At 36.2% G+C, this 26313-nt stretch overlaps 1 protein-coding gene across 5 annotated transcripts in view; it reads left to right on the top strand.

Moving 5' to 3' along the window:
• PHKB (phosphorylase kinase regulatory subunit beta) overlaps positions 1-26313 on the top strand; it is a 67856-nt gene that overhangs the window by 4760 nt on the left and 36783 nt on the right. For 3 of the 5 annotated variants that reach the window (XM_030955822.1, XM_030955823.1, XM_030955824.1), the window contains 11 exons: positions 4386-4475; positions 5377-5515; positions 6158-6257; positions 8009-8116; positions 10022-10102; positions 12696-12811; positions 18325-18388; positions 20960-21055; positions 22633-22830; positions 23406-23463; positions 25354-25431. In XM_030955822.1, the coding sequence (XP_030811682.1) occupies positions 4386-4475; positions 5377-5515; positions 6158-6257; positions 8009-8116; positions 10022-10102; positions 12696-12811; positions 18325-18388; positions 20960-21055; positions 22633-22830; positions 23406-23463; positions 25354-25431 (1128 nt within the window). Of the gene's footprint in view, positions 1-2283; positions 2302-4385; positions 4476-5376; positions 5516-6157; positions 6258-8008; positions 8117-10021; positions 10103-12695; positions 12812-18324; positions 18389-20959; positions 21056-22632; positions 22831-23405; positions 23464-25353; positions 25432-26313 lie in introns of all 5 variants that reach the window. The other 2 variants (XM_030955820.1, XM_030955821.1) reach the window with 1 other exon arrangement.

Here is a 26313-nt window from a genome sequence, read left to right as displayed (position 1 = left end):
TGACTCTCCAAGCCCTTTTTTCCTGGTGTTTCCTTACCCTGTTTGGTAGAGCAGTTCAGTCTGGAAGGGTTGTCAGGATGTCACCTACTCCAGCCTCTTGCTCAAAGCAGGATCAACCATGAGATCATGGTTTCCTCCTGTATGTAGTGTTTAAAAATCCCCTTGTGATATAATTTCTTACACTTTGCTGTGAGTAGAAATCAAATCCTCTTTGGTCCCAATGACTTCTGTAATGTGAAGCTCTCACTGCCCTTACTGGTGCTGGGTAATGAAAGTTACAGTGATCTGAGATCCAGGGCTTGCCTCTGTCTCAAGTGTTTGATTATGTCCAGACCTAATGTCACATCAGAGGCTGTGATCAGTTTTCATTCTTATCAAATCTACAAAGAAATCTTGTGTTCTCAGCTTTTTTCTTTTGGCCTGGCCTGATATAATTATGCAAACCAACATTTTATTTTCTTATTCTGGCATGTGAAATATTAGAAATAAATTTCTTGCCATGTTGCTTCCATTTGTTTGGGATTAACTTTGTGGAAGTGTTTGTTTATATTAATTCTGTACCTTGAAGGATTTGAATAAACTGTCCTTGTTGAAATATGCAAGTCTTGCTCCATAGACTCATTACAGAATTCCATTCTAATTCGTATTTTTCTTTAATATCCACAATTACTGCCATCTTCAAGGATGTGTGTCTGTCCAAAGCTTCCATAAATACAAATTTGGGAACAGAGTTGTTTTAAAGCTATTTTGGGCATAGCTTCTGAATCCAAACATCTGGACAGTCCATATCTCTTCCCTGAAGAGCAGTTAATGCTAATCTCAGGTATAACAGGAATAAAAATGAGGTGGATGGGAAAGCAGCATCAGGATGACACAGTATTTTCAGTATCCAGAGGTTGTGCATATATAGGATTGAAATTTCTTCCTACTCTTTATCACTTTGAAAGGAATCTCTAATATTTTTAGTGATTATTCAACTTGAAGAGAGTTGAAATCATATTACTCTGGGACCTGTAAATGGTAGGAAATGAAAGGGGATTAGTTTTCCTTCAGATTAGGAATATAGGCATTTAGTCAGTGCAAGGTCTGAAGACAAACAGGGATTTAATTGGATTTGGGATCAAGACTTGGAGTGTTCTCTTACCAGACATTAATTACATTAACACAGGAAGTGACACTGTGATTTTCTATCAATTTTTTACTGATTTTGAAGTAGGTGCTGCCTGCAGCAATGCACTTGCGGTGTAAGGAAATAATGGGCACACTTCATTCTTTGTAGGAAGAAAAGCTGAATTCCCAAATAAGCTATTTAAATGTTGCATGGGATTGTTACACCACTAGACAGCAGACAAAATAGTAAATCAACAGAACAGGTTTTTATGTTCTTCCTGGCATACCTACTTATTTGCCTAAAATAAAACCCCCACTGTATGGTTATAATAAAATGATGTATTTATGAAAAACAGTATTTAAAATTAATGTCCTCATTCTGTTTCTTCTGGATGCTGCTGTACAAAGTGAGACCTCCAGGGTCCCATTTGCAAATGTCACTCTGTTATGTTTAGAGTGCTGCAGTCTTGCTGTTGTCATCTCTTTAATTTTTTTTCTTTAGTTTGAAAACAGATTTTAAATATGTAATTGAAAATAGCTTTCTATGACAGGTTTTGATCTTGCTGAAATGAACTCAAATAGATTTTGGATGCGACTGGAGTCAGGCTTTTTTTAGCCATCCTTAAAATAGCTTCCTCTTGTTATGGGCTCTCTCCAGAAGCTCAAGGAAGGAGCAGCTTCGTGTTTGTCCTGACTGTTCCTTGCGTTGATTAGGTTGTGACAATAATGAAATGCAATTTACCACATGATTTCTCCAGGAGAATGCTGTAGACACCCAAGCAAAACATAAACTATATAGATGCTAATAAGGAATTAATTGAAGAATATGTGGAAAACTTTGATTTAAACAAGTTCTCCTCCTTATAGTAGGAGTAATTTCAGGGAATACTCAAAAGCATAAAACTATTTTTTGTCAGTTTTTCAAAGTTTGAATTCTGTTCACCTTTCTGTTCCATCAGCACTCTACTCTGACTGTTTTACTATATTTGTATTAAAGTTTCAAACATCTATCTAGAATAATGTAATTTGTGGTGACATTTTGACATTTTCATGCTTTCTGTTCTGTTTAATCTTCTTTCTGCACTAAGTTGAAATCTTTGAATGCTCTGAAATAGAAGAATATGCTTGCTTTTTGTTCTTGATACCTTTGTTTTGTTTCTCTGTTGGCCACAGAGGGTCACAGTTTGTCTGGTGAGTATTTAAATGAAAACAATTTTAGTTCAGGAACTTCTGACTTGTGTGTATGTGCCTGTGTGTCCTGGTGCCACCGTGGGGTGGGCAGCCTGCAGGAAGTGAACATTCTGAACCTCTTTCACACACAGAGGATGGTGGATATGCATGTGGCATTCAGTTAGCTAATCTAAGAGATAGAATCATTATTTTGCCTTTGAAAATTTGTAAGTGAATTTCTCATAAAATTGCTGCTTTTTATGCACTGACTTCCTGAAGATTTTTTTCTTTTGTGTATTCTGTCCTTTCACTACAACACTGTACAAGATTACAGTTACTGCAGCTCAGTGTATTGTGTGCTTTTGCAAGATAACTGAATCAATTGTATAACAGCATAAATTATTAATCATTTCATGGACAGGGATTCATAGGCTAAAAGAAGTAGGAAAACAAAATAGCTTCAAAAAATGGATTTAAATTGGTTCAGAATGTTCATTATTTATTTATTTATTTATTTATTTTAATAGAAGATACAAAAGCTGTGATATGTTCCATTACAGAACAATTTCATTTCTTTTGACTTTGTTTTTTTAGGCAGTTCAAATACACTGGGCTCTCTGTGCTTCCCTTTCAGGCCCTTTCCCACATGCAGGTGTTTATTTCTCATTTAACCTCTCCCAAGGAGGAGAGGCTGGAGCGGAAGCTCAGATGGGTTGGTGGGCATCACCAGGACATCCAAGCAGAGCAGGCACCCAGGGCTCTGCCTGGGGAGGGGTGGGGTTTTTTTTCATTCCTGTGCTGGCAAAGCAAAGGCAATCTAACTTGGGATGAGGTTTGCATTCTTGAATGGCTGGACATTTTCTTTCTCCCCCAAAGGACTTGATTCATGAAACTTCTGTCACCATTCTGTACACATCCCAATTAGATTGGAAAGGACCTCTGAGGTCATCAACTCCAACATTTGACCAAACATCATCTTGGCAACTGGGCAGGGCACTGAGTCCCACATCCGGTTGTTTCTTGAACGTTTTTGTTTTTCTTCATTTTGTTTTCTTGATTTCATGGAGTGAGAGTCCTGGATATGGACAATCACGAGTCTGACGCCTGGGAGAGTGCTGGGATTGCCAGGGAGGCTCTGTGAAAAGGAGCACTCACTGTGTCCTGCCAGAACTGCTTGGCTGGCTGGGCTGCCCTGGCACTGCATCCCCTGAGCTTTCCCAAAGGGCAGGGTGCAGGTTGGGAAGGGAAATTCTCATTCTTCCTGTTAGCACATGGCTCTTGTGGAGATCTTGCCATCCAGAACACTGAATAAAGCCCAAGTGATTTGTGGGGGAGAGCAGGATGTTACTCTGAAATTAGAAGTTGGAAATGGTTCACCCCAGTAATTTTGAATGGGTAGCTCATTTCAGCTCTCAGTAAAAGTGACTTTTCAGGTGCAGATAGGGAAGTAGTGAGAATGAAAGTGAGGATGAAAGATGGGGATTTGATAGCATTGGATTTCTCTGGAATATGGGTAACTTGAGGGCTTTATCTGTTGAATAACTTGTTTAAGCTTTAGCTGCATGTGGGAACAAGCCAATCCCTATTCTGACATGGCATCAGCTGGGCTGACTCTGATGGGTGCAAACAGGGTTGGGCCAGGTGAAACACTGAGGGTGTTGAACACCTTCACCATTTTAGAAGGCAGGTAGGGCAGTAAGAATTGAATATGGTGTACTTTTGTCCCTCTTCTGTTTTCCTATGTATTTTCTGGAATTTTCTCTGTAACATACTTAAGTTCTAAGAAAATGTTCATAGGAGATTCTCAACATTTAATAGTTCTCTTCAATAATTAACTCTACACTTATGTACCATTTGCTGTACTTCAGTATCTACAAGGCACTAGAGATACAGGGGGAGGTCTGCTTTGTGTAGACAGGTACTGTAGAAAAAATTCTCTGAGACTGTAGAGAAAGCAACTTTTCTGTTTCAACTGAAATTTGGTAAATTGTGTTCTTGTATAACAAAAATGAAGAAATACCTTATCACAGTAATTCTTAGCAATATTACAAATATGAAACTGATTCTGATCTTGATTTTGGTATTCTTTTTTCTTCTAATTTTAGGTTCAATTTATGAGCCACTTAAATGTATTAACCTTCCCAAGCCAGAGGGGGAAACTCTGTGGGATAAATTAAATCATTACTATAGAATTGGTAAGTTAATAATGCTTGAACTAACCCAGATGTGAGTTAGAATTGGTATTTGCATGATAAATATCAGCTCTACATTATTTCTACTTAAGGATAGTTCCCTAAACTTCTGTTAGAAGTTTGGAAGGTGCAGAGAGGAGGGCTGAGTTACATTTCTTTCTGTAAATCAAACTGTCTGTTGAAGATCCAGTTCAGGTGTAAGATTGAATTTAGAATTATTTTGGGTAAAGGTGTAGTTTAGGATTGTAGCATTGACCAGAAAGAGCTGAGGAAAAATTTAAATGGACAAAAGCTTTTTTGTAGTACTTGGAACAGTCTGGCAGTTCTTTTTTGTTATTAATGGTGCTATAATGTATTTTTGGTTTTGGCAACCTGAAAATTCCTGTCTTAATCTACTTTCATATCAAGATACTGAGTTAAATAATTTAATTGTCCTTTCTCCTTGCTTACTCCCCTCTACTTATATAAATATTGATACAATCATCTGGCCTGAGTTAAAAATGTAATTTTTATGAATGTAGAGTTCTGGAGAGTTTAAGCATTTAACTGATTGGGGGGCAGTTGACATACTGTAGTCACTTTTTTCTACTGTTTTCCTTCCACAGAAAGGAAGTTACTGGGTTGCTTTGTAGAAATTCTGTACAAAGTGGGTTGTGCTAGAACAGAGTCATAGAAATAGTTTTGAATACTGCTGGGGTTTTGTGTAAGAAGGTCTAATTTGAGTGGCTGAAAAAACCAATGTAACAAATTTTGTGTGTGTTTCTCCTTACTTTTCTTTCCCTTATTTTATCTTGTGCATGCTCTAACAGGTTGTTTACGCCTTGATCTGTTCCTGAAAATCTATTTAGAATCTGGAAGAAATATAAATGTTGTTAACAATCTTTTTTATTTTTCCTTTTTCCAGTTAAATCAACATTGCTGGTCTATCAAAGCCCAACCACAGGTCTGTTCCCTACCAAGACTTTTGGGAGTAACCAGAAGGCAAAAGTCCATGACAGCCTTTACTGTGCTGCCTGTGCCTGGGCACTGGCCCTTGCTTACAGGTGAGTAACTTCTACCCTCATGTCTCTGCCAGGTTACCCCTCTCTTATTCAGTTCCCTGGGAAAGTGTTAAAAGATGAAGCTTTACAAAAAATAGATTTGTAAACCCATAGAGAACGGCGCATTTCCAAATCTGGGTAAAAATATTTACGTAGGTGCTAGGTTAAAAATGTCACTCTACTTTTGGTAAGTAAACATGTTTTCATATAATGTAATTGGTGCCGGTATTTGTTACAGTGGAATCAGTGCCTGTTACTAAAAATAGAGCTTCTTCTGGCAAATTGTACTCAGGGAGACTTTTAAATCTAGTAGGAGAGTTCAGGGCATTGGCAGGCTTGTTGCTGGTCCTAAGAATCATTTACTTGCAAGGGACTGGATGTTATAATATCAAGAAGGACTTTTTTTTAATTCTTAAGTTCTGAAAGAGGAATGCTTGTGTAAATTGCCAGACAAAAACCCTTTTATTATTTTTACTGTTTTTAATGAAGGAGGATGACTAGGGCTGTAAATACATAGATATGAGTGAGGACACCACTATGCACCAGCGTTAGCTAAATATTTAATATTCCAAAGCATCAATGTGTCCCTTTTTTCCCCCCACTGCTGCATTTGCAATTTGTTTTGTGAGTTATCTCTCTGTGCAGGCGCATTGATGATGACAAGGGCAGGACCCACGAGCTGGAGCACTCTGCCATCAAGTGCATGAGGGGAATTCTCTACTGCTACATGCGCCAGGCCGATAAGGTGAGACTGCGCTGCAGACACGGCCTCACCTCGCTCCAGGGATTAATTAAACTGGGGAACAAATCCTAAATACACATCCTAAATACAAATCCTAAATATAAATCCTAAATTCACAGTGCTAGGGGGCCCGAGCTCAGAAAAGCTGCTTCATTGTTGTTGCAGCATTGTTTTAAGGAGTACATGTGAGCATTTTTGGGTAGAAAAGTGCGGAGTACACTCGAAACTTCTTTGTGTTCATTTTGCAGTTATTTGTTCCATTCAAATATTACACCATTAGTACTTGTGGGGGGTTTTATGTCTTTTTATAGTGATTAATTGGAAGGATGTAGAACTACTTTTTGTTAAGGCTGGACAGGTTTTTTTACACTATTATCTTGGTTATTGTGTTTGTAATTGTTCTCTTTACCTATGTGATCATTTTGATTTTGTGCTTGGTTTCTTTAGCAGACATTTTCCAGCACTATTTTACTTTATGACATAACTTCAGAAGGGCACACCTTTCCAAAATGAGTAAGGAAACAGAGTAGTCTACTTATGTTGTAACACAGTCGATTTATTCAGCCCTTAATTCTCTTGTGAATATGCTCTGAATTCAGGCCTTCTTATTAAAATTTGGTGTGGTGGACAAATTTTGCATAGTGGTTAGCAGCAGATCTAGAAGTAGTTAAATATACATATTCTGTGTGGTTATTTGAAGTTTCAGTTCACTGACTTTTAACTGTGTTATTAGAAATAGTTTTCATGTAAGTCTATAGCTTCCCTCACAGCTGAGCACACAAACTGAAATGGGAAATCCACAGGTATGGGGTATCAGTAACAATAATAATGAGCAGGTATTGCCACTTGTATCTATGCTGACATAGATTTTCTGGGGGATTGGATTGCTTCTTGAGAGTCTTATATGTTTAAACAATCTTGACATAAATTGATCTTGTTACATTTCAGCTGTCGTTTTTCTCTTTGATGTGCAGTTTTTGTTCTGGGGATGAGGAGTGCCCGATAAGAATAATGAGCATTAAATAACCAGAGGTGTCCCACTGCTGGCACACTGCTTGTCTGCTTTTGCCTTGATTACTACAGATGCTCTTCTGTTCCTACAGTGTAGTAATAAACAGTTTCTGGTAGCTAACAGACAGAAGTCAAGCTGGACTTTATTCTGAGAGACTGTGTGGCCTCATAAAAGGAAGATGTTTTTTAGTTTTTTAGTTCTATTTGTTCAAGACATGACTTGAGCGAATGCTGCTGCTTTTAGCAAAAATGCAAATGGTGCATTCTATTGCCAATAAACATATGAGTCATGACCTGAAGTATATTTAATGTATTTGTGGAGTAGACTCCACAATGTAGTACTTGTTTGCTTGTTCCGAGGCACGTGCTGTGTTTTGTTGGTAGAGAAGACAATCTTAGGAAGGTAGCATCAATGTTGAAAATACATTAAACACTGAGTGAAATGTGGATCAGGTACTGGCATTATGGTTGGAAAATTTTAAAATTTGTTGGAGAGCAAAGCATGACTTGAAGAGTTATGGAGTTATCTTGGTTTCATTTAATTACCAGCTATAAAGTAATTGTTCTGAACATACACTGTTGATGATAAGGTTTGCATAGTGGTCAAATCAAGAAATTTATTAGTTTGGAAATAATAACAATAGTAATAATAATTTAAATAAGTTCTATGGTGAATTTGTGGTTGCCAAACATATTGAAATTATTGTCTTTGATTTTATGTTTTGCCTTTCATTCACCTTTAGGTTCAGAAATTTAAACAAGATCCCAAACCATCTGCATGTCTGCATTCTGTGTTCAATGCAGAAACTGGAGATGAGGTCTTCTCCTATGAGGAGTATGGACACCTTCAGGTAACAACATTCATGTTGTTGTAAATCCAAGTTTGGCTGATTTTTTAATAATATTATCTTCATTTTTCCGTACTACAGCTGTCTCAGTTTGGTTAGATTTGTGTTAGATGTGCTGTGTGTGGTAAAACTGAGTCAGTTGCCTTTTGCATGTTCTGCTGAAAACGACAGAGTGTTTTGAAACATAACTGAATGGTTTGCTTTGGTCAGAAGGGGCTGAAATAACTGGGAGATTGTAGAGGTAGATGGTTAGTTGTTTACAAAGTTGCTTCTTTTTGAGACCAACAGATGGCTGTCAATAAATAATCCTGGCAAAAGAATGTTGTAGTCAGGAAAGTGAAAGATTTAGTGTAATCTTATGGTGAATATTCCCAGTTTAATTTTCCATCATTTTGAGCAGTTTTCATTCATTTAATGTACATTGACAACAGTTAGGAATTGTTCACTGCTTTGCATAGTGGTTCCTAGTCAGACTAATTGCATAACTGATTGTTTTATTGTCTCTCATTTTCCAGAGTTTTAATCTTTACTTCTTTTATTTCCTGTTCTCTTTACTTTCAGACCCACCTTTCCTTTCATGATCTTGTTGTTTTGCATTCCATAAGTCTGCACACACCTTTTAGCTCAGAAATTGCTAGTGGAATTATTCAGAACTGACACAGTGGGTTGATGATTATTTCATTTCATGGTGACAGTATTACTTAAATAGTTAGTACAGTGAATGTGTTGGATTCAGAAATTGTATGTTCTGGGGGAAATGCTTTATGGAGTTATCTTAAGTTAGCATTTTGGACTATGGGAAATTTCATGAAAAGGCACGTTTTGTCTATGAGAGGAGACAATCTGGGGACCTGGGGAGCACTGTATAACAGTTTAAAGTCTGCTTTTTGTGGCAGCTCAACCCTTCCCATAAACATGAATGCACATTCCCATCTGTCATCTTCATATCTCAAAAATTAGAGGGTTTTCAGCTCTGTGGAGACAAGAGTACAGAGTAACTGAGAGGGCCCAGCTGGGAAACACTGAATATATTATGTAGCCCTTGTTGCTGTATTTGGTGCTTTTCAGTTTGTATTAAGACACTGTAGTCAATTGTCTTTAAATATTTATAGATCTTTAGAATTTGGACCAAATTTTTGATCTGCTGTGTTCCAGATAAGAGCCCATTTTTTTTTTTTTTGTGTTCTAGATGGTTTCTCTAAATTTCGTGTAATGAGATTGTGGGTTTATACCTCATCCTGTGATAAGCTTAGTTTCTCTATTGAAGTTATAGAAACTCTAAAGTATAGGAAAGTTCTTTAATAAAAACCAAACCAGCAGTTTCCTTTGATTCCTCGATGAGTTGACATTATGATGCTCATCTGTTCAGCTGCTGAAGGTAATTGCTGTTTACAATAAATGCTGTGTATGGGTACTAAAAAATACAGTTTTTCAATATCTGATCATATCTGAATGTTGTAATTCTCCTCCTGTCAGCTGACAATGCCAAAATTCCCACCAGGGCAGAAGGGATTTGCTTTCTGGGTGTGCTGTGCACTATTCAATATGCTGCTTGCCTTTCTGGTAACCTCCTGGCTAGTGAGTTGTCATGTATGGAAACATGAAAACAGCTTGGGACCAAAGTGATTACCTGTGGGTCAAAGCATGTGCCTAAGGGAGAACATTTTCCTAGCACAGTCTGAAATTAAAAAATCATAAAACATCAGAAGTTCTAGAGGACAAGGCTTGTTTGTGCCACCTTTTCCTATTGATTGTTTCCACATCATTAGATGCAGGCTTTTTTAGAAGCAGAAGTGTGTTATAGTGGGACCATCTTTGTTAGTGAATTATACCATGTTTATTTGGTTTACATGACTCCAATGAACATAAAGTTAATTACAGGTTCCTTTCTGTGTTTAATTGCTCCAGATCAATGCTTTGTCATTATTTCTTCTCTATTTGGTTGAGATGATCTCTTCGGGGCTGCAGATTATCTACAACACAGATGAGGTACAAATTGATTTTCTGTCCTAAAACATACTTCAAATTGTGTTTTTTCTGGCTTTTATTCCATTACCAACTGTAAAGTAATTGTTCTGAAAATATGCTGCAGGTATTTTATGCTTTGAGTGGAACTCAGAAAAAGTAATGGAATGAATGGATAGTGAAATAATAGCTAAAAAAGTGTTAGATGTGCAAAGAGTAAATGTAACATGACATTGAAAGTTTTATAGTTCTCTGCTGTTTTTGATAGCTGCAACGTCAAGAATTAGAAGGTCAGAGTTCCGACATGTTAGGACAATTAACTTCTACTTACATTGCTCTCACTTTTCACATTATTTCAAACTCTGTCAGTTCACGCTGTCCAATGAAAATTCAGTATAATAAATAATGGGGTTAATTTTCAGGGAAGCTGCAGGGCTTTCTTCAAACAATATGAATATGGGTGTTAAGAATTTTTGCTGTATCTTTAATTGAAAATAAAAGAATTTTGTATCATAGTAAGGGATGTTTCTAGAGAGTGTTAACTCCTCTGTAAATAAGATAATAATAGCCTTGGCTTGAGTATAAGTCATGTCAGGACAACCTGCTGGCCTGCTCTAAAATGAGGTTATGTTTTGAAACTGGAATAGAAAGCACAGATGTATATACTTTTTTAATTCTTTTTTTCTCCAATTTTCTTAATCTGGATTTGTTTAAATTTACTCTGTTCTCTTTGATAGTTGCTGCTGTATTGCCTTAAAAAGCTTAAATGTGCTTGCAGTACTACTATTAAAAAGAAAGATTTTTCCACTAATAGTGAATTTGCATTATTTTTGTATAACATATATCTTCAGTAATCTATTTTTTTAGATAATTACAAAACTAAATTTTGCAACATGTCTTCTTTCTTTCTTAGATCATATGATAGGCCTATATTATTTCCTCTGAACTGCCTTTATATCTGTGAGGAGGCAAATGTATATAATTAAGTATTTAATTAGCTTGATATATAATTTATGTTATCCTCCAGATGTTTGCATTTAATTACAGATTCTGCAGAAAAAGTGCATGTTTATAGACTCCAGTCAGTGGGTATTCTCCTCTTCCTTGCCAGGATGTCTTTTTCCTAGCAACTGTCCCCTCTAAATCTCTGCACTATGGACATTCATACTCAGATTTTTTTCCACAGAGTTGCACTTTCTGTTGGGCTTTGTGTGGATAATTCTATGTGGTGCTATTTGCTCCTTCACATAAATTTCAGTTATTGATAGACCATGGGAAAAGCCACGCTCTTAATATTTGGGTGTTCTGGCTTCATTCAGAGAAATTTCATTTTAATACAGCCAAATGCTGAATTACAGGGATGAATATACTGGGCATAGCTGAAGAGTGAGACAGAGTTTTCTTGAAAGTAGTAACTATGACAAGGTCTAATGTGCAGATAACTGTACACCTCATAGTGACATTTTAGCAGAGACATTAAATAAAGAGAGACAGGTGTGTCTAGAATTGTAATATTGGTGATGGACTGGTATTAGCTAAAAGAGTAAATATAAAAATATAAAGAGTAAATCTGAAATAGTAAGTTTTTAAAATTTAAAGAAAAATGGAGAAAAAAGGCAAAACAAAGGTATACAGGCAAATACCTTTCAGTAAAAGATTGGGGTTTTGTTACATAGGTCACTGAAAAAAATCCCCAGCTGATGGTAGCAAAGTGGATCCTTCTCTGTAGTTCCTCAATATGGTTATGTTTATAGCCATTGCAGTATTTTCTTTTCCACAGTCCCCTGGAATAATTTGGATGGGAGGGGAGGAAATCCCTGCTTTGGAGATGAACCAGTGTAAATCTTGTGCTTGGGGTTACATTTTCTCTAAGCTCCAGTCTGTGAACTCTTTAAAGTGAACTATAAAACAAGCTCATTTCATTTTTCTACAGTCAAGCAACTCCAAATGTCTCTTTCAACAGTGTAAATCAGGAAAAATTATCTGTTGAAATAAGTTCCCAACTATAGTTGAATACATCTTAAACACTTTAACATACCCTTCAGTGTTTTGGTATTCAGCTGAAATGTGTTGGTCCAAGAAGATATTTTAATTATAATAAATTGATTTAGGGTTTTATTTGTGTTTATAAAGGAATGTGTTTGCATAAATATATATTATCTGTAGCTTATTTAATAAAACTTTGGCATATCAATTCTCTTAAAATGAATTAAGAAAAAGCACCAGGATTTCTGTGTTCTAATTTTGGTTTGCTTTCTGATGTTGTTAGTATAAAGTTTTTTGAAAATATCAAAATATCACCTTTTTGGATATCACCTTCTTGAAGAGCTTTTTGGAGCTCTTCAAATATGTGTCTTGAATATGAAATCATTTTTATTCCTGCCTTTGTTGCAACTTCTGTGTAAATTCACACTGGCACCTCAGCTGGGACAGCTCTTAACATATTGTGATTAAAAACTGCTTCTATGGAGAATATTTGAACTTGAGAACATCATCCTTTGAGTTGAAACAGAAAAGGATGGAAAGAACAGTTGCAAGAATAACAAGTTTATCTTTTGGAAAAAAACCCAGAAAATATGTACTTTCATTTTCCTTCAGTCACTTTTCTTTCCTGTAGGTGTCCTTTATCCAGAATCTTGTGTTTTGTGTGGAGAGAGCCTATCGTGTACCAGACTTTGGTGTCTGGGAGAGAGGCAGCAAATACAACAATGGCTGTCCAGAGCTGCACTCAAGGTAGGTGAGCAAATGTAGCTCTGTTAGCCAGAGCAAGTAAATCCATGAAAAGAATTCATAATGGGGTAAAGCTATAAATAATAATGCATGAAAATACTGTTTGAACTAGATTAAGGTTCTCAAAAGACTGAGGGATGTATTTTGGGAAAATGTGAGGATAATTTCATCATGATATGCATGCTGAAATAACCACATGGATGCTTAGCTATTTGAGTATTCAAATTCCAGTAATTATGTGCAGCTGCATGTATATAATTCTGAAACTTGTGTTCAGAGCAGCTCAGGGTCTTGAGGCATGTGTAATGGGATTGGAATCATATTAAAAAAACTGGTTAGAAATATCCTGCTTTAAAAAGGTGTAGGATCATGAGTTTAGATTTTCTCTGCTGCACTGGGGAGGAGATGCTGTACACTGGAGAGCAGCCTGGTGCCAAGCTCTTTTCCAGGTTCTTCAGATGCTGCAAGTTCTGAGCCCTGTCAGAGACAGGGAGCAATCCTGGGAGCATTTTAATGCTGGAGTTGTCCTGCTCACCTCAGTGGAATCACTCATGTGCTCTCTGCCTTGAAGGATCAAATCTGTAATCTGACAACTTGATTCTTCCAGTCTTACTGTTGTTTCCTTCACTTTTTGACTTCTGCGGTTTTATTAATCATAAAAATGGCTATAGCTTGGATATCTTTGGATTTTGAAAACATTATTGATCATCCTTATTATCAAGGGCTTGTAAAGAATACACATTTCTTCCAGTCTTCAATATTGCCAAAGAAATCTGTCTTGTCATTTGAGAATGAATTATTTTTCTTAGCCCACAAGCAGGCATGTATATTTTAACCTTTAGATATACTTACATGTCCTTGCAGCAAAACTATTAATGTAGGGGTTTTTTCAGGGCTTTTATAGAACCTTTTTATCAATATGAGAACTAAAAAAAAAAAAAAGTTAAAAAAATTGGAGTTGTTGTTATGTAATCTGCTTTATGACTTTGCTGATTTTCTTTTCTCCTGCTGTGTCTGTAAAATTGTCAAATGCCAAACTACATGAGCTACATGACTACATAGAGAAACAAATGCTTCTTTCCAGATCTCACCTTGTAGAAATGTGCAAAAGGAACACTGAAACTCCTGTGTCTCCTGTTTGCAGCATTCTGGTTATTCAATGTGTGAATTTCCTTCAGGGAAAACTGAGCATCTTTTAAACAGATGGAAATGGGCATGTTGTTTTATCTTAATCTAGGCTGACATTTATAGGTTGGTTTTTCTAAGTGTAAAGTTTTGTGAGATGGACTGGGCCAATCTAACAGATCATTGAGCTAGCATAAGGGGAAGCACAGAGCTTGGTCCTAATTTACGAAGTAGACTTTGGTCATCAGAAACAAGTATTGCCTCTATTTATCATTCTTGGTATACATGTGGATACTCTGCTTCACTGTAGAAAGCTGGTAGGCAATTTCCCTGGTTCTCATAAATCAGGAAAAATGGAAGGGCAACATGCATCAAAAGACATTTTTAGATATTATTGAGGAAAGCTCTGGGTACACTGAAATATTCTTTATACTTTATGTTCCAATTGTATCTACCAAAGAGAGCTATAAACCCCCTTTTGTTTTAAATTGATGAAGCAATTAGGAATATCAGGTCTACTCACAAATGATGTATGTGGGTCTCCTGTGATTATGGACCCCAAAGTGCTCTCTTCAGCGACAGTGTTAAGGATGGTGCACTCCTGACCCTTAAAGTCTCCATACAGGCTGTGTTTGCTTTCAGAATAAGTAGGTAATTCTTGTGTTTTATTGAAAGAGGCTTTCTGTTCAAAGATATTTTACAGTTGGAAGTCTGTGAATAATAGCTGCACATTATGGCCCATGTTAAAAGATGCAGATATTTTAAGCCTTCACAGTCTCTTAGTACAGCTCCAAAGACTTCTGATAAATGATAAATAGCAGAACACTCTGTGGAGCACGTCTGCACTGATGTATGCAAATTGATGTCTTTTATTGGTTCAAAGGCAAGATTTGTAACAGCTTTTATTGTAGTGTGATCCCTTCCCATACGGCTGAACTTGACAGAAATTAATTTGTCCTGTAGCTGTTTGATCCAGCTGCTCTGCAGGCATTGCTGAGTAGCTGAGCAAAGTGCCTCTGACACCTCCCATATGCACCCTGAGAATCAGGAAATCACCAAAGTGCAGCATCCTCATATCCCAAATCTGGAGCTGCAGGGCCTCTGTCTTGCTCTTCTCTGGGGTTATATAGCACATTGCTATAGTGCTGTCCTTCCTTGCTCTTTTTTGGGTTATAGAGTTACAAAATTATTAGTGATTTAGAAACTTTTTTCTTGTTTGCTTATTTTTCACGTCTGCTTGATGTTCCAGTTGAAATGCACAGCATTCAGATGGAGGCAAGAAATTGAACAGGAGGAGGATTAAGAGTGGATATACTTGAAGGTGTATTTTGATTTACATTTGCTAAAAATATGCAAATTTTAGTGTTTGCCCTTAGGTATTTTACTGAGGGGTTGAATCCAACAATTAAGAAGTAATGAGAATTATGAATGTTGTTTAAATGTGTTTAGTAAATGTCTTTTAGCAAGCTGGAAGTGGTTTCTCTACGTTAGTCTCATCTTCCCCTGCCCTAAATATGGCTCAAGGTCAAATGTTACCCAGGGCATTTTGATTGCAAGGCTGCTCTTGATAATCCTTGACAATTAAAATAACTGGCAGATCCAGTAAGGTCTGAGAATTGCACCTGGTGAGGTTCAGTGGGGACATTAAGAAGAAGCCTTTTCATTTGAAGCACAGAGAAGGAAAGAGCAGGATGCTTAAAACAGAATCTCCATCCCTGGAGGTTTGTGAGACTTGTCTGGTACAGGCTGTGGTTTACTTCGATTGGTCTTGGTTAGATATTGGGCTTCAAGTGAGGTTTTGTGTTGGGCTAGATGGGTTCCATATGTCCCTTCTGGCCAATGACTTCATCATCCTGTGAAATTTTTAGAGGAATATTTTAAGAGGGTTTGGGTGAGGTTTTGCTTTGGGCCCATCTCCAAGAAAGCACCTTTTTCTCCAGGCAGAGTCCCACAGGTCAGCATGGTCTATTCATAGTGGCTTAATGAGTGGAGGAAGGAACACATTTATTAAAATGCATTTTGCCATTCATTCAGTTAAGACACTCCATTTCTTTTGTTACTAAATTGTAGAGTCTGAGGAATGTATTTTCTATACAAAGACACAAGCATAATGTTTATTACAGAAGCTCTTTAGCAATTTTCCCAACAGGAAGGCATTAATCAGTAGCAATGAAATGAGTGTGAAGTGTGATCACAGTCCTGAAGAGTGCTGTGCTGTGATTGTTCGCCCTTCTAAAGACACACTTGATACAAAGGCTCTTCACAGACTTCTTTCTTCTTTTAAAGGACTTCCTCCTGTCATTTACCCATAAAACTTTTGATAATCTAAGTAGTACTTATGTGTGTGTGGTGAAGAGAGTGATTGACAATGTTGGGATGTTTAGATGGTCGCTGGCAAGAGTAATTGTGAGAGTAATGAAGTTTCCAGGGGCTTTCAATAACTAGAGGTAGAAAAATGCTGATAAATTACAGTAAATTACTAATTTTTTTACTACTATTATTGTAGAATAATGATTGAGTCTGCAAAGCAGAGATGATTTCAAGGAAGGAATACATGTTTGCCTTGAATTTCATTCAAGCAGTATCATCCTATTTTGTAGACAGATTGAGTAGTTTTATGTTATCTGAATACCAATTGAACATTTATTACCTCTCTACCTTTTATCAGTAAATTTTTTCTCACTCTGAAAATAGATCATGTTGATATTAAGACTGTTACTTGAAAGGAAAATACGAGATTTTAACATGTGATACAACCTCAAATTTGCAAGATTTCTCTGATTTTTACCTTCTGTATATGCAGTTTGATAATACTGAATTCCTCTGAAAAGTTCTGTTCTGAGTCATCATGTCAATTTATTTGGTCAATGGCTAGGTGATAATTAGAATAAAGCAATTTTTAGAACAATTACCTTTTTTTTCTTTAGGTATTTGAAACAAAGCCAGAATAATAATTACATTCCCAGCTCTTTTGAGTCAGTTTATTTCTTCATCTCATTCTGCAGCTCTCAAAGCTTTCAGCATCAGAAGGCACCAGGCAGAGGCATCTGCTCAGAGCAGGCTGTGGTTAAGCTGGTTCAGCCTTCTCTTGTTGAGCAATTAGAACTGGAACCCAGGAGTATCATTCCTGGCAGTGTTTCAGAGAGGAACATGGGGGTTTATAAATGATAAAGTGTGAAATCAGTCTAAAGTATTTCTAATACTAGAATCAACACAGGTACAGTAATAGTTAAAAAACCAAATTCTGGAACTGCATTGAATTATTTTCATTATTTTCAGTATTTTCTGTGTAGTCATAATTAGACCCCATATTTAAAATATGAATTTGTTTGTAATCATTTGAAATTACATATTTTACAATAATAGATAGTAAAAATCAGTTTATTTAGAGTAAGGTAAAATGTTTACTTCCATGCCAGAGTGCTGCATGGAGTATAAAAAAATAAAGATTGAAGTACAGTCCCTGTTTGCAGATTTCTGCCAATTTAATTGTTGTCAAGTTTTTGGTGGGGGGCTGGATGATGAAGTTGTTTGTCAATACAGTCACAACAGCTTTTACATAGAAGTGGGGAATAGTTAGTGCTTATTATCTGAATATTTATCTATAATTATGTATTCTTTAAAATGGAGAAAAAGAGAAGTGAGACTGAAAGACAAAGAATGGTCCTTCACTTCTTTTTATAATACTCACAAGGAAAATTGAAAATGACACTTTTAAAATGAAAATACTTTGTTAAAATGTATTTTATTTATACTGTGGCATTTACATAATGGTTAGTAAATCATTTTAATATAGAATTTGATTTTTAAATTATATAATTATTAGTGATTTTAATCCACAGTGTCTTAAAATGTGAGTGCTAACTTGAAGTCTTGTTGATGGAATTTCTGGGTCCTGTTTTCTTTGTGATGAAGTGAAATAAAAGATGTGTCACTATATAGTTGACATATGAAAATCCTTCTGTTGTGAATTCAGATTGATGAGTTCTTTTATTATATTGAAAGCTAGAAATCAGTCTTTTAAAGTTTAATGCTTGAGAGCTGGTTTGAGAAATTGTGCTGAATTAAATCCTCTGTCTCTGTGCTATTAGCAAGACCTTGAAATGCATAATGCCAATGTCTGATAGCAAGGTGAGCACAGAAGTTCTTTTGTGAGATGGTCTCTGACATTTGAAGACAAATAAAAATGCTGAGTAGTACTTCAGAGAAAAAAACCCAACCTACCACCAAAACAACCCCAAATCTGCTGCATCATCATTTTAGCAACATAACAGTTAAGCATGAAATTCAAATCAAGAAAAGATCATGGCACTCAAAGCTGTCAAGTGTGTGAAGTTATAGCCTGAGCTTGAATTGTGATACCTCTGGGTTTTGTTTTGCTTTTTCCTCAGCTCCGTGGGACTGGCAAAAGCAGCTTTAGAAGCAATTAATGGTTTCAATCTCTTTGGAAATCAGGTAATAGAAGTCTTTGTTTTCCTTCCTTTGTTCTTAGCAATAATGGTTTACAGGGTGGATCAGAGGATATTTAGAAGAACCTAGCACAGTTTGTTAGAGTCCAGCTTTAAAGAAGGTCAGCAAACTGCTTGCTGCTGTTTCAGGTACAGAATTTATCTGATAAAATCATTAGTGCCCTTTATATCAAGAATCACTTGGGATTTTTCCTTAGAAAAATTCTAAAGTGGTTGTAGCTTAGTCTGAAAAAGAATTTTGTTGCCAAAATGTTTTTTTTCCTTCAGAACTGTATCTGTTGCTGATACTAGAATATACTTCCCCCTTTAAGCGTTACTTTCCTTTTGTCTGCTTCCTTCATGTGCCTTTTGATCAAGACTTTAAACAAGCTGCTTTTTACCTTTTTACCTGTTTTTAATTTCAGTGTGTTGCACATCTGTAAAGTCTTTTCTCATCCTTTATGTGGCTTGGATCAATTAGGGAAGCAAGCCTTTTCTGAGATCCTTTTCTATCTGCTGTGTATTCCCCTTCTATGTGCATCTTTCTCTTTGGTGCTTTACCTACAGTAATCTGTAGCTAAGATCTTCCAAATTAATGGTTTAGAAAATGTATATATGGAAGAGAGATGCCATGCATTTTGAAAGCTGATGTCAAGTGTTCAGAACTAGGAGGTAGTAAGGATCTTCAGTAATGGTCACACTCTGTATATGCATTGTTATTCTTTCAGAAATGACATTTATCTATAATCTTTACCTTCCCAACACTTTCAAGCACCAGTAAATGTGGCTGTTGAGGGTTTTTTTTTTCTTTTGCTGAATTCTGGAAATGATGAATAAATTGCTGAAGCAAAACCCATTTAAATGCTTTGAGAGTTTATTTCTGAGATCTGTAGTTGGCATTAACAGAACCCATTTTGACCTTCAGTCTGTGCAGAGTTTGCCTTTGTGCTTAGCTCCAGCTGTGTTCCAGTGGCTTTGAGAAATCCACTTGAGCCCCTCAAGAGATTTGTTTGCACCTGCAGCTGCACAGGTACAACCTGCAGAAATCACAGCAAGAGGAGCACATTAAAGGCTGACAGAGTTGGGCAGAGTTGTTTGTGTATGAGCTGCATGCCCTCTACTGGGTTGGGCAAAAACAATTTTAATTTTTTTTTTCTTTTCATAAATCAAGTCTCTGTAAGGTATTCTTACTCCAGAAGTTTACAGTCTTTAGAGAAGTGAAAAATAGTTCATTTGTCAAACAAGGTGCTTGTGGGTTTAGGGAATGCAAATGAGGCTGCTCCTGAACTCCCAGGGAATCCTTCCCTGCAGCACAGACTTTGGGACTGCACGTGGAGGCAGGTTGTGTTCAGAGTTTGTAGGTGAGTTTAGAGAATTGTGAATAATCAGAATCTGGATTAAGAAGGAAGTTAAAAGCATCAAAGCCAATGTGATTTTTTGTGTACATTCTTATTGCAGCACTAGTCAGTGTATATCTTGCTGAAATGACTGAGAAAACTGATTATTTTCCATGGGGACAGTGGAAAAAATAGTTCAGGGTTTTGTTTACCCTAGTAAAGCAAAAGCTGTGCATTTTTTTGATAACTATATATAATTAGAGTGCAGTAAAGTGTAAGTAAGTATAAAACCCTTTGGAGAGCATCTCAGTGGATGTTGGTACTGGCAAATAGAGAAGGGTGGTGAGGTATTTATGTAGAAACTTCACTGGAAATTGAAGTTTTTAATAATTAGAATGGTGGGCTCTGCAACAGTCTTCCTAGGAAAGTAGTATACCAAAGAAACTGACTGTTGTTTAGGAGAAATTTGGTGGATTTATGAGAATTTTTGGGATTTATGACCATTAGTGGAATGAATTCACATTGACTGATATTCACATTCTGAGATTCATTATCAGTTGCAACATACATGGAGATACCTGTTCATTAACAAACTTGAATTTGCAAGTTGCCTACTGGTAATAGTTCTAAATGATATTGATTCTGTTTAAACTCTGTCTCAGCCAGGGGAATTTTTTTTTAGTGTTTCAGGAAGTATCAAGAAGTTGACAGGGAAATACAGTGTACAATTACTGATTTTAATTAGGAAGTAGATTTTACCAAGGAGTAGATGTTGATAATGCAGACCTTACAATAACTGAAAAGCAGACCATTTTTGTTTGCTATGCAAGTCCTTTTCCAAAGCAGTACCTGTGCTGAATATCCAATTGTTTGTGTTCTAACTGACTTGAAATGAAATATTCAGCATTACTGTTTAGAACATTTCCTGTGTTCACAGGGAAGAACAACTACTCTTTTTTGTTTGTCCGTAATACAGGCCTCATTTCTCAAGTATTAATAGAAGAGTTAACAGCTTGAATGAATCATATAATTACTAATCAGTGATAAAGCCATCTAATTTTGGCTATACTTCAATATACTGAAAAATGAAAATATTTTCAACTTGATGTTGTGCTGTGTGTTCTGATTAAAATTTTCAGCAATGACAACATAACCAAAATTAAACACAGAATCAGTGAATTTCAGCAGGATGCACCAAGCTTCTTCCCTTTGCCTTAAACAAATGCAATGCTGTGTTCCAGGGCTGCTCTTGGTCTGTCATATTTGTGGATTTCGATGCCCATAACCGGAACAGACAGACCCTGTGCTCCCTGCTGCCCCGGGAGTCAAGGTCTCATGTAAGTCATTAAAGAAATTCACCTCAGCAGTGTGTGGGGGAAACAAGTGCATATGACCTTCTGATCTGCTTGATGAATGTGAAATTTGCTGAGAAGCTGTTAAAGTTCTGCTTTTTAAGTGTCACTGTGATGTGGTTAATATGGAATTAATATGATCCTCTTTATCTTTTTAATACTTAGATTAAAATGGTAACCTCTTGGTAGGTTTCCAGACAATTTTAAAATAAAATTTGAAATAACTTAAGTGAGATTTGCAGCCTTGGGGATTTGTTTTTCTTTTGGCCTAGTTTCTACTATACACAGTGTCTGCACTTTTGAAACCCTTTGTTTTAGCTTCCATTCTTTCTTTTGTCTAGGAAAAAAGCCTTTAAGCTTGGCTTATCATAAATTGCTGAATATGAACAATTTCTTGTTGTTATAAACTACCGTTACAAATGTATTTCCTTAGTGAGTAAATCTAAATGACATAAATATAGATTAGTTAAAAAAACATCTATTTCAGTGCTAGCATCAAAGGTAAATTTAGTGGTAGAGAATCAGTAATTTAAAATGAGTGATAATAGCATTCTGCTTTTTTATTCATTCTGGAATATAATAGCAGTTTTGTTCATGAAACAGACTATTAATCTTAAACATTAATAGTTTACTTATTGTGTAGAAGAATTATAGCAGAGTTGTAGTGCTGGATAATTAAAATAAAAAGCACTGTCAGCTACTTTTTTTATACTCAAATGGTCTTTTCGAACTCTTGCTGTTTGTTATTTGCTGGAGACTTGAAATATCCCAACAGGAGCTGATTTTATAACTTATCCCATATTAAACTTATCCCTTTGTGTTCTTTTCTTCCTTTGTTGGATTCATGTCAGTCATATTGGCAGAAATTTTAAATTGTTAAACATCTTGACTATATCAGCAGAAAATGATATTTTTCTGTTTGTTTCTGGAAGCTTACCTGTAGAGATGATGCACTAGTTAGTAATTTTTCTAGTGTTTTTGATTCATAAGAGATCCACATGGTTCCTGAGAAGGTTTCTCATATTTTTCCCTGGAATTATTCCCTTATCTTCTTAATTGTAAATCAGACAGGCTTGTTTGTTCCAGTACCCTAAGAATGTTTCTGAAAAAGCTGTTCAGAAATCATGATTTAATCATAGGTACTTCTCAGCATTGCATCTTTATGAAATATTTGTACTTCTTTTTGAGCATATGACACCCAAATGTTTGTGTTTCCTCCAGGAATAATCTGGAGAATGTATTTAAAAAACAAAGAATCCTGAAACACAAAGTTTTATGTTTTTCAAAGTTCCTGCACATTATCAGCTGTAAAACAGGTGACATTCTGAATTAAATGAGTTATCTTCTAAATTGTATATCTGCATATTTGGTTTGTAGTTTATCTTGATACTTCCTAAGAAGTCTTATTTTGCACACCATTTTCTATATTAGCACTATGATTTTGATAAGATAATGTTCCAAATGTATATTTCACTTAGTAAGTTAAACAATCTTTGTTTGTGCATCAAATGATTGTCAGGGATCTAATTAAATTCGTAATGTCATTTCTCCCTCTCCTACAGAATACTGATGCAGCTCTTCTGCCCTGCCTTAGTTATCCTGGATTTGCTTTGGATGATGAGGTTCTGTTTGGTCAAACACTAGATAAAATTACTAGGAAGTTGAAAGGCAAATATGGGTTTAAGAGGTTTCTGAGGGACGGCTACAGGACGGCGCTGGAGGACAGGACACGGCGTTACTACAGACCAGCAGAGATCAAGGTAAATCCTGCCCCCTGACACCCTCAGCTCCTGCAGCCACACTGCCCAGGGACTCCCAAAGCCTCCCAGGCAAGGAGATGCCCACTGTAATTTGCAGCTGCAGTTTTAAGAGATTGCTAAGTCAGCATTGAGTCATTGGCTTGTTTTGTAATGAATGTGCTTTCATTTACATTTAGGGTACAGTTGATTTCACATAACAAATAAGGAAATTATTTATCATTTCATTTAATTTCACAGCTGACTACAGTCTGAGTGTGTGGAAAACAATTTTGCTTTTGATCACAGTATTTATCAGTGGAGGTTATCTAAATGAAAATTTATTTATATTTTCCCCCATAGTTTCTCTCTGAAAAATGAAAAGTAGATTATTTAAATATTCTGCTTGAGAATGGGCCACAGCAGATGTAAGGGCACGGTTACAGTGCCCATAGAATTAAGTGATACTAAATGTACTAAAATATTTTTGCATTCAAGTTTGCCTTTTGTTGCTAGGAAATTACTCTGCAGGATTATTCACATATATATTTACTTAAATGAAAATTATGAATTGTCTGATGAATTTTTCTTCTTTGCAGCTTTTTGATGGCATTGAGTGTGAATTCCCTATTTTTTTTATTTTCATGATAATTGATGGTAAGTATAGCTGTACATTCCTGCTCCTTAAAGGCATAAGAGAAATGAGCTTTTAGAGGAAAGTTACAAAATTATTTTCATGTCCTGCCAAAATAAACCATAATGCAGTGGCACTAAATATCTCACTGAGAGTTCTGCCTCCTGGCTTACAGAACCCCAAGCATCCCAACCCACTATATTTCAGCATTTCTAATGTGAACTGTTTTAGAATATAACTTAGTAAGGGTTTGTAAAAGCTTCAATCTGTGGCATTGTCTTGCATTGCCTTTTAAGTCTGAAAAACTTTCAGATGTATCAGAACTTCACAGCAGCACGGGAAAGAAAAGGGGGGGAGAGCACATTGCCACACTCCATGTGCACTGGGGCTTCTCAAGTTGAGCATTGTGTGGCAATTCAGTCAGAATTCAAAAGAGAAGAAAGGGAACCAGGAAAGGTTTCATTTCCTTCTAGCCACAATTTTTCACATAGTCAGTCTGATTGAATAATAAAACAAAATAAAAACATCAAATCAAAACCAACAAAAATGACACTACCTCAGACTTGATGTGAGGACAGGAGACACACCAAAGCAGTTCAGGGGGTGATCTCAGAATGGAAGCTAGAACTTGCATAGAACAGAAGTCTGAATAAGAAAGTGAATAGGGTTACAATTGTCAAAAAGATTTTTAAATGGATTCAAATCTGTCCATCTTTTCTAGCACGTTGAATAGTTTGCAGGTAAAGACAGTGAGGGGCACAGAAATCTGCCATCAGCCCCAACTGCTCTGCGGCCACCCACAGATTAAAATGTTGTGTTTGAAGATATAACAATTGGTATTTCTAAAGAAACGTTTGACATTTTTCAAAGAGTGAGGCCCAAAACTGAGGAGAAAGGCACTGACATTTAATGCTGCCCGCTTGCAGTTTTGAGAACAAAAAGATAGTCATCTTCAACTGAGGTTAACAAAAGAATAGAAAAAGCATTTTACGCTTCTTGTATCCAAAAAAACCCTAAAAATTACATACTTTGCACATCCTGTCCTTGTCCTTTTTGCCTGGACCACACTTTTAGGAAATAGAACAATTCTGTTGGTAGATTTTGTGCAAATATCTCCAAATCCACAAGCTTCCTTAATGCAAAATCTGAAGTGTATCCACAGCAATGGCAAAAAGACAAGGATGTGGGAGGAGCAGCGATTGCTCCTATGTCATGAGTATCCTCAAGTGTTTTGAAATGCTCAGTGTGTCACTTGAAGCACACATTTTTGTGTGCAAGCTTTGATTGCATTTGTATCTCTTGGTAACTGTAAATATTCCTGTGTATATACTCAGGAAGATTTGAAAGTATGGTGAGCAATACTTGTCAAGCTTTGAGTTTGGATGGAGTGTTAAAGAGCCATGGAAAGAAAAAAAAATTTGGTGGTTGAAGAAGGGAATGTTAGTATAAGATTTATAATGCCAAGTTTTCATCTAGCTCATTCCACTTTGAAGGTTAAAAAAATTCTACTTTAAAACATCACCTTGCTTGTCAAATAGATCAATTTTTTCTTTGATGAACAGAAATGGGTTTTGTATTGTTAATATATATTTTCATGTAAGAACTTTCCATGAACTGAACATTACTCATGCTAGTATTCATCAGATTCATCTTGGGAAGTTCTGCTAAAAAAGCTTTTAAGGGACCGGTAGTCCCAAACATATCAGTGTCTCCCCAAAAGCAGCATCAGTGAGTTGACTGTTGTGATCTACAGCTCAGTCTTTTCCTTTTTGTGAGCTATTTACTGTGTAGGCACTTAATAGTTAGTTTTGAAAAGTAAACACTGGATTTTTTTTTCTTCCTCTTTTATGAACCTTGAGGTCATGGAAAAATCATTTCTTCCATTAAATCAATTATTGTTTGGTTATTTTAAGGCATTTTTAGAGGAAATCCTACACAAGTAAAGGAATATCAGGATCTTCTGGACCCTTTGCTTCAACATACATCTGAAGGTATTATCTGGAAATTGTTCTTCTGAAACAATTGTAGCTTTTTATTGACCTGAAATTGTAAAAACCCGGACTTTCCTATTAATGCATTAATTACTTTCCTAATGTATATTGTGGTCAGAGCAAATGAGAAGTAAGAACATCAACATGTTTCCTAGTGGAAAAATACTAATTCTAAAATAACCTCTTTTATGTAGATACATTGCATCATAAATTGTGATAATAAAAGTAACATTTTTCTGGAAACATCAGTAGCATTTTTCCAGAGAAATGTTACTTTAATTACCACAATTTGTGTGATCCTAAAGTAAGATTTACACTGTGCCCACTCATTCCTCCCCTCCTTCACCGCTGCTTCATTGTTTACAAAGTTCACTTCTCCTTTTCAGGCAAATATTAACTACCAGCAGTCAGATTGTTTCAATGTCCAACCTGAACCCAGTTGAGAATTACTCTCATCATTCTTTGTCTCTTAATTTTGCAAGCTCTAAAAAATAATTTGGTAAATACATATGAAATTGTTTCTACCTTAGAGCTGGGAAAGTGGCTACATAATCATTTTATTATAAATGTTCTCTTTTTTAAATTGGGCACTTCAGAATTTTTGTGGCACTGCAGAAAAGGCTAGTGGTGGCCTAGAGGCACAGCCATCCAAACTTCAGTTAAAAAAAGAAAAAGGCCATAAGTTTGAGTGGGAGGAAAAGAAATGGCCTGAGAACAGAACAATCCAATTTTAAAACTCAGCATTTAAGTCACCTGTTCTTACATCTGTGGTACAGTTACACAAGTGCATGCAGAATATGCCTTGTTCTTTAAACTTTTTGAAGTGAACTAATTTCTGTAAGGCAGTCAAACATTCTCTTACCAAATTTGCATTGTGTAGCA

The sequence above is a fragment of the Camarhynchus parvulus genome, chromosome 11, assembly GCF_901933205.1.
Source record: "Camarhynchus parvulus chromosome 11, STF_HiC, whole genome shotgun sequence".
NCBI classification, from domain to species: domain Eukaryota; kingdom Metazoa; phylum Chordata; class Aves; order Passeriformes; family Thraupidae; genus Camarhynchus; species Camarhynchus parvulus.
This window is presented reverse-complemented; position numbering and strand designations above follow the sequence as displayed.